Source organism: Calypte anna, chromosome W, assembly GCF_003957555.1.
Source record: "Calypte anna isolate BGI_N300 chromosome W, bCalAnn1_v1.p, whole genome shotgun sequence".
Classification (NCBI taxonomy): Eukaryota; Metazoa; Chordata; class Aves; order Apodiformes; family Trochilidae; genus Calypte; species Calypte anna.
Genome location: NC_044276.1, coordinates 3,673,127 through 3,687,356, shown reverse-complemented (window position 1 = coordinate 3,687,356; position 14,230 = coordinate 3,673,127). Strand labels below are relative to the sequence as shown.

At 48.5% G+C, this 14,230-nt stretch overlaps 1 protein-coding gene across 1 annotated transcript; it reads left to right on the top strand.

Annotated features, from left to right (window-relative positions):
• Nucleotides 1–12,948: 12,948 nt before the first annotated feature.
• Nucleotides 12,949–13,761, top strand: LOC103533792 (olfactory receptor 14J1-like). The gene has a single exon (XM_030468376.1). The coding sequence runs from the start codon at nucleotides 12,949–12,951 to the stop codon at nucleotides 13,759–13,761; it is 813 nt and encodes a 270-aa protein (XP_030324236.1).
• Nucleotides 13,762–14,230: the final 469 nt, after the last annotated feature.

The following is a 14,230-nucleotide window of genomic DNA, read 5'->3' as shown; positions in this document are numbered from 1 at the left end:
TAGGACCAGCGCCAGACACTGTCACTTGCTCAACTCTCTCGGGGCTCCCTCCAGCTCTCCCTGGGGCCCCCCAAGAACCTTCTGGAAAACAGCCTGTTGCCATCACTGCTCCTTCTCTCACCTCTTCACAGACACTTCTTCCCAGCACTCATCTTGCTCTTCTCAGGGACGCAGCTAAGCCTGAGGAGCACCTTTCCTTCTCCTTCCATGAGAAAAGACACCTGGACAAGTGACTGGCAGGAATCTCCTGTACCTGTGATGAGGGAAGGGATTCCTTTGGGGAATTCCTTTGGAGAATTCCTTGCAGTTGACAGCAGATGTCCACATGGAGAACAACTGACTCTGCTCTGCTCACTGTGCTCAAGGGTTTCAGCTGAACAGCTGGAGTCATGGCCATCAGGACAGATCACTCTCTCTCTTCTCCATCAGCTCTATCTCCTATCTCTCCAGTCACTGTGCTGGAAGCTGTTTTATACCCATCCCCATAGTGCCCAACCTCAGTCAGGGCAGCTGCTCAATTGAGTGGCCAAGCACAGCCCTGTGGTGCTACAGGAAATGTCAGGGCACTCCAGCACAACTGCCTGCTGTTGGCACAACAGCACATGATTGTCACATCCCATGGCCTGACCCAGACAACAGCCAAAAGAGATTCCGTCTCCCAGGCTAGAGTTTCCTTTTGAGGGAAAAGTTACCCTTGGAGGGTAAAAAAAGAGTGACAGCCTCATGAGACCATCCAAATACCTCTTGATCAGATTAAGATGAAGGTTATTTTAAAGGTTATTTTCAAGCAATTTTTAGGGAACACAAATCGCTCAGAATTATGTATGAATATATGTATAATAGAAGCACAAAAGTAGATACTTCAATGTTCAGGCTGTGCAGTCACAAAGGCTGATTGCTTGGATCACAAAAACCATATACTCAAATGACATCTCATCAATCCATTCCCCTCACCTCATGAGTCTAAATATGACAAGGCATGATGATATCATAAGGCAATATCATAAGGCATGATGATATCATGATGGCTACAAGCTTAGCATCTTCACTCCAGCTTCTTCAAATCAGGCAGTGGTGATATGTATGACGTAAAGAGTCCTTGTTCTTTAAGGAATGTCCCCTCCAAAGCTAAGGGTTCTGTAGCAACATCATTGGGACTTGATGTACTTGTGAATTTAGTTCTCCAAAAGCATTTTTAATTCAATTGTTCAAAAGGTGCATGTGACAAACTGATATCTTTTAGGATAGGGCACTCCAAATTGCCCTATCAGAGAATTATTGGTGGCATTACATGCAGTAACATTATTCACTATGTACAGTGATCACAAACTACACAACTGTAGAGCATAATAGAACCAAATAAAATGGAAAATTTAAACAATAGCAACAAATTATAAATAAAAAAATCCCAATTTTGAGAATATTTTTCTTTATCTTCCAATTGAAACAGTGTCCACCCTTAAATAAAATATGTTTAATTACTATATTAGATTCTGGGTGACAGAATCCCTTTTAAAATGTGTTCCAATGTTTTAGGATGCATCCTAAAGAGTACAAGAGGTATACCATTTCTTTTCCCTTAATTTCCTCAATATCTCAATCAAAGCATTGCACCTGGTGTCCCTTATTGCCTGACAAGGGAGAGGAGCTGAGGGAGTCCCTGATCAAACAGGTGGATGCACGCTGGAGTCCACTCCAGTCCCTCCTCCCTGTCACATGCATCAAGAAAAACTGAGCAAGTCAGAGCAGTGCTGTCCCATTCAGATCACCTAAACATTTGTACCAAAACTGGGTTTCATCACCCAGGGTGCATTAAGCTAATCAAACACACAGAGATGAGATATTGGTTTTTTTCCAACATTGCACAGGGTTGGGTGCTTGGTTGTAATTCCACAAATCCAGCACTTTGACATCTGTAACACCAGATGTGAGGTGACAGTGAACGTCATCATTACAGATAACTCTGTGTCCTGGTTTGGGCCAGGATGTTTATAGTTACAGCTAGAGACTGGTATACAAAGCCAAGGACACTTCTCACCTCTGAGGAACATTTTACCCTCCAAGAGGAATAAAGAAGTCCCACCTTCAGCCCTCCTTTGGGGAGGAACAGACAAGATAGATGCCAGAATTTGAAAATGCTGTCATGGCCCCTTGTCAGGCATGGGTCTCAGCTGTAAAGAGAACAGCTCAGAAACTGAATTCACCATTTTTAATTAGATAGGAGGAGGATGCCGCATTTGAACCATTAAGAGGAGACGCCCTCCTATGAGACGGAATCGAGAGAAACAGAATTTACTAAGAGGAATCCTATGGGCTCTCCTGAGTGAGTATGGAGAGGACATGAAAAAGTGGGATCAGAAGCCTACTGCTGTCCTACAGGACCGAGTATTAAAGTTGCTGAGTAAGGGGAAGGCAAAAGAAGGACCTTCTAAAATGAAGGCTGCTTAAGTCTCCAGTGTGGAGTTACCCAATTCAAATATGCTGGTGACTCAAGATCCCTGTACCTCAGGTGGGAGTAATGGGGATGCAAACTCCAGAAATGTATGTACTGACAATGTTGTATGTGCTCAAGCTTAGAGGTGCCCTGCCTCCAGCCAGGTGGAGGAGAGGGAAACCAAATTTATTGGATTGTGTGGATTCGATGGCCTGGCACATTAGAGCCACAAAAGTATAAAGCCTTGGTGGACATTGGTGCACAGTGCACACTAATGCCATTGAATCAGAAAGGCACAGACTCCGTCACTATTTCTGGAGTGACGGGGGGATCTAAAGAACTGAGTTTTGTAAAGGCTGATGTGAGCCTCACTGGAATAAAGTGGCATAAACACCCAATAGTGACTGGTCCAGATGCTCCGTGCATCCTTGGCATAGACTACCTCAAAGGAGGTGACTTCGAGGACCCAAAAGGGTACCGCTGGTCCTTTGGTACTGCAGCTATTAAGACTGAGAATGCAGAATGGCTGCATGCTTTGTTTGGCCTTTCAGATAAATCCTTTGTAGTGGGATTGCTGAGAACTACAAACCAGCGGCTTCCAACTGCTACTTCAGTAGTGCATCGAAGACATTATTGCACCAACAGAGATGCTGTGATCCCCATTCACAAGCTGATCCGGCAGCTATAGAGCCAAGGAGTGATCACCCTTCAATAGTCCTATATGGCCAGTGCAAAAGCCTAATGGAGAATGGAGGCTGACAGTGGACGATCGTACCCTAAAAAAAATTACATGAGAGATACAGTTTCTGGGGGTTAAGTGGCAAGATGGACGTCGCCACATCCCAATGGACGTGATAACTGCTATGGCCCCAACACCTACCAAAAAGGAAACTCAGTCCTTCTTAGGAACTGTTGGTTTCTGGAAGATGCATATTCCTGGTTACAATTGGACTGTGAAACCTCTCTATGAAGTTACCAGAAGAAGAAAGACTTTAAATGGGGCTCAGAACAACAAGCTGCTTTTGAAAGTATTAAACAGGAGATTGTGCAGGCAGTGGCCCTCGGATCAATTCGAACAGGGCCAGACATTAAAAATGGGCTTTACACTGGAGATGGAGGTGATGGTCCTACATGGAGCCTCTGGCAGAAAGCTCCAAGAGAGACTCGAGGTCGACCTCTAGGATTTTGGGGTCGAAACTACAAAGGCTCCGGAGCCAAGTACACAGCCACTGAAAAAGACATACTGGCCGCATACAAAGGAGTTAGAGCTCAGAAGTTTCTTAGTTAGAGCTCAGAAGTTAGAGCTCAGAAGTTAGAGCTCACTTCAGAAGTGATTGGTACTGAAGCACAGCTCCTCCTGGTGCCATGATTACCTTAACTGGGTTTTATGTACACAGGTAGAGAGTCTTCCCATCATGCTACCGATGCTACCTGGAGTAAATGGATTGCTTTACTCTTACAGAGAGCAAGGATAGGAAGACTCGACGCCCAGGAATTGTAGAAGTGGTAACAGGACTGGCCAGAAGGCACACACTTTGGAATGCCACGAGAAAAAGTGGTAAAATGGGCTGAAGAAGCCCCACCATATGACCAGTTACCAGAGAATGAGAAACAAAATGCTCTTTTCACTGATGGATCCTGTCGTCTGGTAGGAGGCCATTGGGGGTGGAAAGCTGCCATATGGAATCCTACACAAGTAGTTGCAAAAAACAGATGAAGGAGATGGTCAATCAAGTCAATTTGCAGAGGTGAAAGCCATCCAATTGGCTTTGGACATTGCTGAACAAGAAAAGTGGGACGAGACTTTATCTCTATACTGACTCATGGATGGTAGCAAACGCCTTATGGGGTTGGTTTAAAGCAGTGGAAGCAAAACAACTGGCAACGTAGAGATAAACCTATCTGGGCTGCTGAACTCTGGAAAGACATTGCTGCTCGGTTAGAGGAACTTGATGTAAAAGTGTGTCACGTAGATGCCCATGTACGCTTCATATCGAGCTAGCTGAGGAACATCAAAACAACCAACGAGCAGATGAGGCTGCTCAAGTGTTCCAAATAGATCTGGACTGGGACCATAAAGGTGAACTTTTTTTAGCTAGATGGGCCCACAATTGCTTCAGGTCATCAAGCAGGGATGGAACATACTGATGGGCTCGTGACCAACGGGTGGATTTATCTTTTGGACGCTATTGCGCAGGTTATCCACGACTGTGACATATGTGCTGCAATTAAGCAAGCTAAAAGGTTGAAACCACTGCGCTATGAAGGCAGATGGTCAAAATGTAGGTATGGGAGAGCCTGGCAAGTCGACTACATCACACTGCCCTCAAACCCGCCAGGGTAAGTGCTATGTGCTGACAATGGTGGAGGCAAGTACAGGATGGCTGGAAACATATCCGGTGCCTCATGCCACAGATCGGAACACTATTCTGGGCCTAGAGAAACAAGTCTTGTGGAGACATGGTACACCAGAAAGAATTGAGTCAGATAATGGAACTCATTTCAAAAATAGTCTCATAACTGGGCCAAAGAACATGGTATTGAGTGGATATACCATATCCCCTATCATGCACCAGCCTCAGGTAAAATTGAAAGGTACAATGGACTGTTAAAAATTACCTTAAGGCAATGGGTGGTGGAACTTTCAAAAACTGGGACAAGCACTTGGCAAAAGCTACCTGGGTTAGTTAATACCAGGGTTCCCATCAACCGAGCTGGTCCTGCTCAGTCAGATCTTCTACACACAGTAGATGGGGACAAGTGCCTGTGGTGCATGAAAAGAATCTGCTAGGGAAAACAGTTTGGGTTTATCCTGCCCTCGGGCAAAGGCAAACCCATTCGTGGGGTTGCTTTTGCTCAAGGGCCTGGACACACTTGGTGGGTGATGATGAAAAATGGAGAAGTACAATGTGTACCACATGGGAATCTAACACTAGGTGAGAATTCCTAATTTTTGCTTGTCTAGCTCAATCAGTAATGCATGGAATCTTTGGGAGTCATGAACTTGTATCACACATTAACTACTGTTATGTGAATTGTTGCATAAACTAACAGTATTCTATGAGTGTTTTTCAGGATGATTTTGTGATGATGAAACCAGAACTAGGTTCATCGACTGGCATCCAATGACTTCCTTGAAGTTACCATCTGCAACCTGCAACTTGTGGACCATGGACATGAACTGTGAAGATTGCTCCTTTTTTTGAGAATCTGCTACAATAGATGAACATCTGCAATCATAGACTGAATTACTTAGTGAATGTTAGCACAGAGAGATAGTAGTAATTTGTGTATAGTTATGTTTAGGGATAAGAGATAGCAATGATTGGAGCATGACGCAAATGGTATGGAATAAGGGGTGGAATGTCCTGGTTTGAGCCAGGATAAAGGTGATTTTCTGTCTTGTACTTTTGCTTTTAGCTAAGTCTCTTGTAAGTAGTTGCACTTGCCGAAATTAACAGCAAGTTTCTCAGACAGTGTGTGCTTCTAGGACTGATAACAATTGATGTTTATAGTTACTGCTAGAGACTGGCATGCAGAGCCAAGGACACTGCTCAGCTCTGAGGAAAACTTTACCCTCCAGAAGGAATAAAGAGGTCCCACCTGCAGCCCTCCTTTGGGGAGGAATGGACATGATAGATGCCAGAATTGACCAAACAGAGTATTTCATCCCATACACGTCATACTCAGTATAAATTTGAGGCATCACAAGGGCCAAGCCATGATTTCCTGCTTCCAGCTTCCGGCTGCCTGTCCTTCCTGCCTTTCCTGCTTCCCTTCCTTCACCCGGCATCCTGGAAGGATTTCGTCCGTTCATCTGCCTGTTGTCCTGATCCGTGCCAGCCCATATCTGTGTGTTCCTGCCTCCAGTTCCCGACTGCTGCCGACTCCAGGAGTCCAGCCTGGACTTTCCCAGGGCTGTCCTGCAGCCTCAGTGGTGACGTGAGTTATTGGGGGAAAAGGGGGGAGGAATGCGGTATCCATTTTCCTGTATATTTGTATATATTCAGTAATTTTTTCCTATTTATCATTACTGTTTCATTAAAGTTGTGTAGTTTAGCTTCCAACCTATAAGTCTCTCTCCATTATTCTCTCTCCTTTCTTTATCAGGGAGGAGAGAGAGATTAATAGAGAGCGTTTGTTACTCGGTTTAATTGCCGGGCCAGTGTTAAACCGTGAGAGTAGGAATAACACCAACCACCAGTGCAGATTAGGGGACATTCTGCTGGAAAACAGCTCCATGGATTAAAATCTGGAGTCCCAGTAGACACTAAATTCTCCATGGGTCAACAATGGCCCCTTGTGGCCAAGAGGACAAATGGTGTCACGGGGTGCATCCAGAAATGTGTCTCCAGCAGATGTCAGGAGGTTTTCCTACCCCTCTACTCTGCCCTGGTGAGACCACAACTTAAATTCTGGATCCAGTTGTTCAAGGGGCAGGAATCTACTGGAGAGTGGGCAGGGCAAAAAAAGGCATAGGGTGCACCTGGCCTTTAGCAAGCCCTTTGCCATGCTCTAACCTTGTCCTGTTGCAGCCAGACTGGTGATGTCTGGATTGAAGAGGTGGGTGATGTGGTGGGTGGGAAGATCACGAGATGATGAGGGTCACAGTGCCATCAGTGATTCAAAGTCCTCCTGTCAAGCAGTGATGGTGCCTCACTGTCCAGAACTTGTGCCAACACTGTTGCCCGTCTTCATAATCCCCCTGTTGGGTGGGACAAAAGGCACTTTCAGCCTCTTTGTGGATGAAGCCATGCTGGGGAAGCCCTTGAGCAACCTCATCTGGTTCATCCTGCCTTGAGCAGGAAACATAAACCCCATGTTCAAAAAGGAAAAAAAGATCCAGGGAACTCCAGGCTGGTCATTTACCCCTCTGTACCCCGTACAGAGTAAGGTCATGGAGCAGATCCTCCTGGAGGCACTGCTGGAGCAGAAGAAAAATGAAGAGGTGATTAGGTAAAATCAACACAGCTTCCTCAGGGGGAAACTGTGCCTGACAAACCTTGTGGCCCTTCTATGGGACTATCACAGCATCAATAGACAAGGAAGAGACACCAAGGTCATCTACCTGGACCTGGCCTTTGACACTGTTCCACACAAGATCCTGGTCTCCAACCTGGTAAAAGATGGGTTTGATGGATTGATGGATGGACCATGATTAGATAAAGAACTGCCTTGATGGCTGCACCCAAAGTGTGGCCACAAGGATGATCAGAGGGCTGGAGCACCTCTCCTATGAAGACAGATGGAGAGACTTGGGGTTATTCCAGTCTGAAGAGGAGAAGGCTCTGAGCAGACCTCAGCCTTCCAGTACCTGAAGAGGGTTACAAGAAAGCTGGTGAGGGACTTTAGGATGTCAGGTAGTGATAGGACAGGGGGGAATGGATTCAGATTAGAGGAGAGTAGATTTAGATCAGATATTATGAAAAAGTTCTTCCCCATGAGGGTAGTGAGACAGTGGCACAGGGTGCCCAGAGAGGTGGTGGAAGCCCCATCCATCCCTGGAAGTTTTTAAGGTCAGGCTGGATGGGGCACTGAGCAACCTGATCTAGTGGGAGGTGTCCCTGCCCATGGCAGGGGGGTTGGATAGATAAAACTGGGCTTACTAGAGAGGAGCCTGGAAGTGGCACGTCAGTACCCACTGGTCAGCTTGGGGAGGGGGGCTTTAAACTGAAGGACCTGCAGGGAGGGATCCAAGATGGCAATGATCACCCCACCATCACCACTACAACTGATCTGGGATGAAACCAGGCCAGCCAGAGGAGTGTAAAATGTTCCTTGGCTGTCTCCTTAAATAGGAACCAAAAGATCAGCCTCCTGAAGTGTATGGATACAAACACAAGCAGCCTGGGAAATCAAGAGGAGGAACTGGAGCTCCATGCCAAGTCAGGTAGTTATGATATCATAGGAACAACAACTGAAACATGGTGGGAAGGGTCACAGGACTGGAGGATCATGACAGAAGGCTATGGGCTGTTCTGTAAAGACACAGAAAAGAGAAAAGCCTCAGAATCAGCTCCTCAAACACCAGAGCTTTTGCCAGCTGAGCTACTCGAGCATTTCAAGCACACCCAATCCAAACACAGCTCTCCCAGCAGCCACAGTGCCTCTGCCATCAACATCTTCAAGCAGGGGAAAGGAACCGCTCTGAGAGCTGCAGGGCAGAGGAGAGGGACAGCTGAGAACAGACCCCGAGGGGAGAGCAGTGCTGGAGCAGAGACACCTTCCCCTCTGGGGAAAGGAGAGAGGAGAAGGGAGAGAGACTGAGGGGCTGGAAACTCAACTGCACAGCTGGCATGGAACAGCCTGCTGGAAAGGAAAAGAAGGAAATCTAGACACAGAGAGACAAAAGCCATCTCACCTTCCTGCCCCTTGCCCCAGCCATGCTCACATTGCTCAAATGTGACTTTTTTTAAATTTAATGTATTTCAGTTAAAAACTAATCACCCTGGTGTGGGTTCTCCATGGGCTGCAGATCCACATCTGCCCCTCCGTGCTCCTCCATGGGCTGCAGGGGACAGCTGCCCTCTCCCCACAGCCTGCAGGGGAACTTCTGTTTGGCCCTTCCTTCAGTCACTGACCTTGGGGTCTTGTGGAGGGCTGGCAGCAGGCTTCCACCTCCTTCTCCAGGGACATCTTGGGCATTTTCTGCCACAGACATTCCATGGTCACCCAGGCAGCTGCTGACTCCTGAGGGAGGTGCTCTCCCAGATATGGGCACCCCAGGTCTCAACCCTTATATACCCCCAGGGTCACCACAGAGACCCCATGACAATGGTGTCCAGGCACCAGACTGCATCACAAAGCCCTGGTGGTGGCTGTGGAGACTCCCAGGCCTGGAACTGGCTGGGACTGTGTCACAGAACCATGGAATCATGGAATGGGTTGAGTTGGAAGGGTTAAAGATCATCTAGTTCCAATCCAACCCATTCCATGATTCCATGATCCCACTCAACTGAAGCCAACCCTGCCCTTGTCCCCATGGAACTCCCTTCTTAATCCCATCCACAGCAGTAGCCTCAGTCAGCAGTCGTGTCTCTTGGAGCTGCTCCAGGATGAGCTTCCTGTGCTCCTCCTGCTGCATGACCCTCCAGATCATTCAGAATCACAGAATACCTCAGGCTGGAAGAGACCCCTGAGCATCTCCTTGTCTGAGTGCCCTGCTCAAGGCAGGATGAACCAGATGAGGTTGCTCAAGGGCTTCCCCAGCGTGGCTTCATCCACAAAGGGGCTGAAAGTGCCTTTTGTCCCACCCAACAGGGGGATTATAAAGACAGCAAACAGGGTTGGCAGAAGTTCTGGACATTGAGGCACCGTCACTGCTTGCCAAAAGGACTTTGAATCCCTGATGCCCTTGTCTGTGGAGGTGAGCAGTGGCTGCGGAGGCAGAAGTGGGGATGCTCTCTGTATCAAGGGCAACTCTGCATTGTAGAGAAACAAGATAAATCAGGTGCCTCGAGTTGCCAAAGAGTGGGTGTGAGTCCACCTGTGCCTGGTTAGGGCAGGCCCCCTATTACCAGGGGGCCAATAAAGGTGGGACACACACCCACAGAGAGGAAGCTGACTCTTGTGCAAGGCAATGGAGAGGTCAGCAGCTCATTGAGCCTCAGGAGCAAGAAAGGCTCTTCCTGCAACACTGCATCTCCCAAGAAAAGTGCTCATCCTCACCAGTGTTGTCTTACTCCTCACCAATATATGAGAGAAGTTAACAACACCCACCAGGAGATTCAGAAATGAAATTCTATTGCTATTTAAATCTGGTGGAGTCAGCTTGAAATAAGATGGAGTGCTGGATACTGCAGTAGACTCATCCTGGAATGAAACAGAGTGCTATCATTTCCCAAATTAAAACTAAAAGTGTAATTACCAACCAAATTTTTTATCTCTGTATGAAGCACCACAGTACCATGTACCACACTGTATATCAGTATTGAAGACCATATCACAACTATGGTTCTTAAGCAGCTCTTACCAAGAATGAACCCCAGAGCAACACTAATCCCAGACAAAAAGCCACAGATCACATACCCTGAATACCAAAGGTACAGCATGGTTGGTTTAATTTCCAACCCTGTGAAATTTCCAAAGGCAAGGGTCTGATTCCTTCTCAGAGGAACCATCTGGGTGTCCTCGCATTGGATCTCTCCCCTGAGAGATCCAACCACAGAACGGAAGACAGATCTGACAGAAAAGTGTCTGTGCAAGGAAAAGATATAAAAAATATCTTTAATATTCCAGAAATTCTGTTCTGTTCATTTTCCTTCTTCATCAGTCCTCCATGGTGAAGAGCAGACAATTTCCAACAGCAGTTCCATCAGCCACCTGCATCTTCCTTTTCCCCACCTGCCATCACTGCCTCCTGCTTCCTGCTCCCCCCACACCCTGCAGGGGACGCTTTCTCATGGCTGTCCTTCAGGGGGACCCAGGCACATGGCAAGAAACTTTGGAAACTTTGGACTTGGACTCTGCCTTGGACTTTCTTGTTGAGAAAGAAGCTTCTGCAGCTTCCTCTCCTTGCCTCTTGAGCAATTGTCATGGGCTCAGCATCAACCCCCCAGAGGGCTCCTGACAGCTGTGAGCTGGGCTCCTGGGATGGAGGGAGCTGCTGGCAAGTGGGCAGTGCTGCAGAGAGACAGCTCTGGGCAGGAGCAGCTCTTCTGCAGAGCGCAGCAGGGCTGAGGGCACTGCCAGGGTATCTGGGGGAGATGAGCAAGGCAGAGAGAGCTTTAAGGGGGTGAAGATGGAGGGGATGAGTGCCAGTTGAGTGGAGGATAACCTTCCCAGCTTCTGACATGGTGAGTGTCTGGTGCAGGGCAGTGAAGCTGGTGCAGTTCCTGGAGTCATCTCCTAAAGCTGAAGAGCCAGAGCTGCTGAGAGCTGTAAGGGGGGAAGGGGCTAGAGGTGGAAGGGGAATTGTGAAGAGGAGTGAGGGTGTGTGTGCAGGCAGGGGTGCCCAGGGCTGTCCTTCAGAGCAGGGTCCTGCAGCCCAGGGGCTGTGTGCTGGGGCAGGGACTCTGCTGCCTGCTTGCCAGGGGCAGCTCTCAGCCTGCCCAGGGAGCTCCCTGGTGCTGGCAGAAGCTGTGGCTGGCAGGAGACAGGGAGCACAGGGCAGGGTCCTTGTGCTGTTGAGAGAGGGATGAATTGCTCAGGGCTGCTCACAGCTCCAGGTGAGGCCCAGAAGATTTCTGAGGGGACTTTTTAGGAGCCTCTTCATGGCATAGTTTTCTTGCTCCAGTCTGGGCTCTCCTTAGGCTCTGCTTCGACTTGTCTCTCCAGGGCATGGAAAGCTCTTTCTGCACTCTGCAGAAGGCTCACAGACCCCAGTTCTCCCCAGCCCTTGTCTGAGCTGCTCCTGAGCCCTTGCACAGCCAGAGATGCCCCTGGACAGGTCCTGCTGCTGCCAGGAGGGGTCTGCAGGGCAGAGCTGAGCACTCAGGGGGTGGGATGGGGGCTGTGAGCACTGACAGGGAGGAGAGCTGGGGACAAAGAGCTGCAGGCAGCAGAGATGGGCAGGGATGGAGAGGGAGCTGCTGCCTGGAAGATGATGGCAGGGGGGATTCCTGCACCTTCCAGCCATCCCCTGCAGAGCTGCTGACCTCCCTAGAGCTAAACCCTGCTCTCTGTCACACAGCACAGTCCCCCAGCCCTTCAGATCATGGGCACTGAATTCTGAGCACCCTTCCAGTAGCCACCCCCCCACCAGAGAGGAGAAATGCTGGAGTCTCTGCCTGTGTCTCCCTGTCCCAACTCTCTTGGCAGGAGAACTTTGGCAGGTTCCCCTCTTGCCCCTGCTGCTGCTGCCCTTGTTCTTCCCCTTCTTTTTGCTGGGCTGGGGAGTGAGGATTCGGGTGCAGATCAGACACTGATGCTGCAGGTCCTGTCCTGCTGACGTGTCCATGGAGGAAAAGGATCCAAACCACCTGAATTTTGGGGACTGCAGGGGGTCAGACCACCCTCCTGTGCGGATACCCCAACTTTAGGGTCTTTGCCTCTTTGTGCAGCTGAGAGCACGACTGATGGACAGAGCGGCTGTCCTCATTCTGCACTAAGGGACAGTCCCTTTGCCTCTCAGCACCCTCAAGGTTTCACTTACAGAGCAACAGAAACACCAGGGGCTTCTACATTAAAATTTTCGTCGTGTGTTTGAGAAACTGGACCAGAGCAAACCATGCTGAATCCCATCAGTTCTGCTCTGCAGGCTGGTGGTGCATTGGGGTGACAATGATGTACAGATCTTGAATGTCAAGAGTGGATTTAATCTGAAATCCCCTTCTGCTCCTTTTTACCAATTGTTGTAGAACAGCACAGACCCCTTCTGCTCCTTCATGGACATTCAACCAGGATAAGCTCGGGTGTTTGAAAGGTACATTCAAAAGGTGTTTATGAAATGGGAGAAGCTCTTTGTGTGTCTCTAGGAGACATTTTAAAATGTTTCTTGAATTCACACTGTCCTGACATCTGCCTTTTTTTTTTTTTTTTTCACTAAAGGTCTGTATCCTATCTAGTGGCATGAGATGTCTAACAGCAGCTCCATCAGCCAGTTCCTCCTCCTGGCATTTGCAGACAGGCGGGAGCTGCAGCTCTTGCACTTCTGGCTCTTCCTGGGCATCTACCTGGCTGCCCTCCTGGGCAACGGCCTTATCATCACCACCATCGCCTGTGACCACCACCTCCACACCCCCATGTACTTCTTCCTCCTCAACCTCTCCCTCCTTGACCTGGGATCCATCTCCACCACTCTGCCCAAAGCCATGGCCAATTCCCTCTGGGACAACACGGACATCTCCTACAAGGGATGTGCTGCACAGATCTTTTTCTTTTTCATCACAGCTGAGTACTGTCTCCTGACCCTCATGTCCTACGACTGCTACGTAGCCAGCTGCAAACCCCTGCACTACGGGACCCTCCTGGGCAGCAGAGTTTGTGTCCACATGGCAGCAGCTGCCTGGGGCACTGGTTTTCTCACTACTCTTCTGCAAACAGCCAATACATTTTCCCTGCCCGTCTGCCAGGGCAATGCCCTGGACCAGTTCTTCTGTGAAATCTCCCAGATCCTCAAGCTCTCCTGCTCACACTCCCATCTCAGGGAACTTGGGCTTATTGTGTTCAGTGCATGTTTAACATTTGTGTGTTTTATTTTCATAGTGGTGTCATATGTGGAGATCTTCAGGGCAGTGCTGAGGATCTCCTCTGAGCAGGGAAGGCACAAAGCCTTTTTCACGTGCCTCCCTCACCTGGCTGTGGTCTCCCTGTTCATCACTACAGCCATCTTTGCCTACCTGAAGCCCTCCTCCATTTCCTCTCCATCCCTGGACCTGGTGGTGTAATTTCTGTACTTGTTGGTTCCTCCAGCAGTGAACCCCCTCATCTACAGCATGAGGAACCAGGAGCTCACAGGTTCTCTGAAAAAATGGTTAGGGTTTTTCAGCAACCATAAGCTTCCTCTTGTCCCTTTCAGATCACTCATTGTATGTGTCAGGACATTCCAATTCTGAATTTCTTGACAGTCTTCTCCTTTTTCTTCAGCTATTATCTTCATTTTTTCAAAGTGTTATCATTATTCATCCTTCCTCCCTTACTATTCACCCATTTTTTTGACCGAGAAACATTGTGTAAATTGAGAGCCTCCACTTGATTTAAGTTAAATAAATAAACCATCACCAAATATTTTTTTCCATGTTCAGTGTGTTAATAGGAAGAGAAAGCCCCTCCTTGGCTGCAGCAGCCCTGGGAAGGCTGCTCTGTGCCTGGAGCAGTCAGAGCTCTTGAGGAGCACAAGGGCCAGGGCTGTTGTGC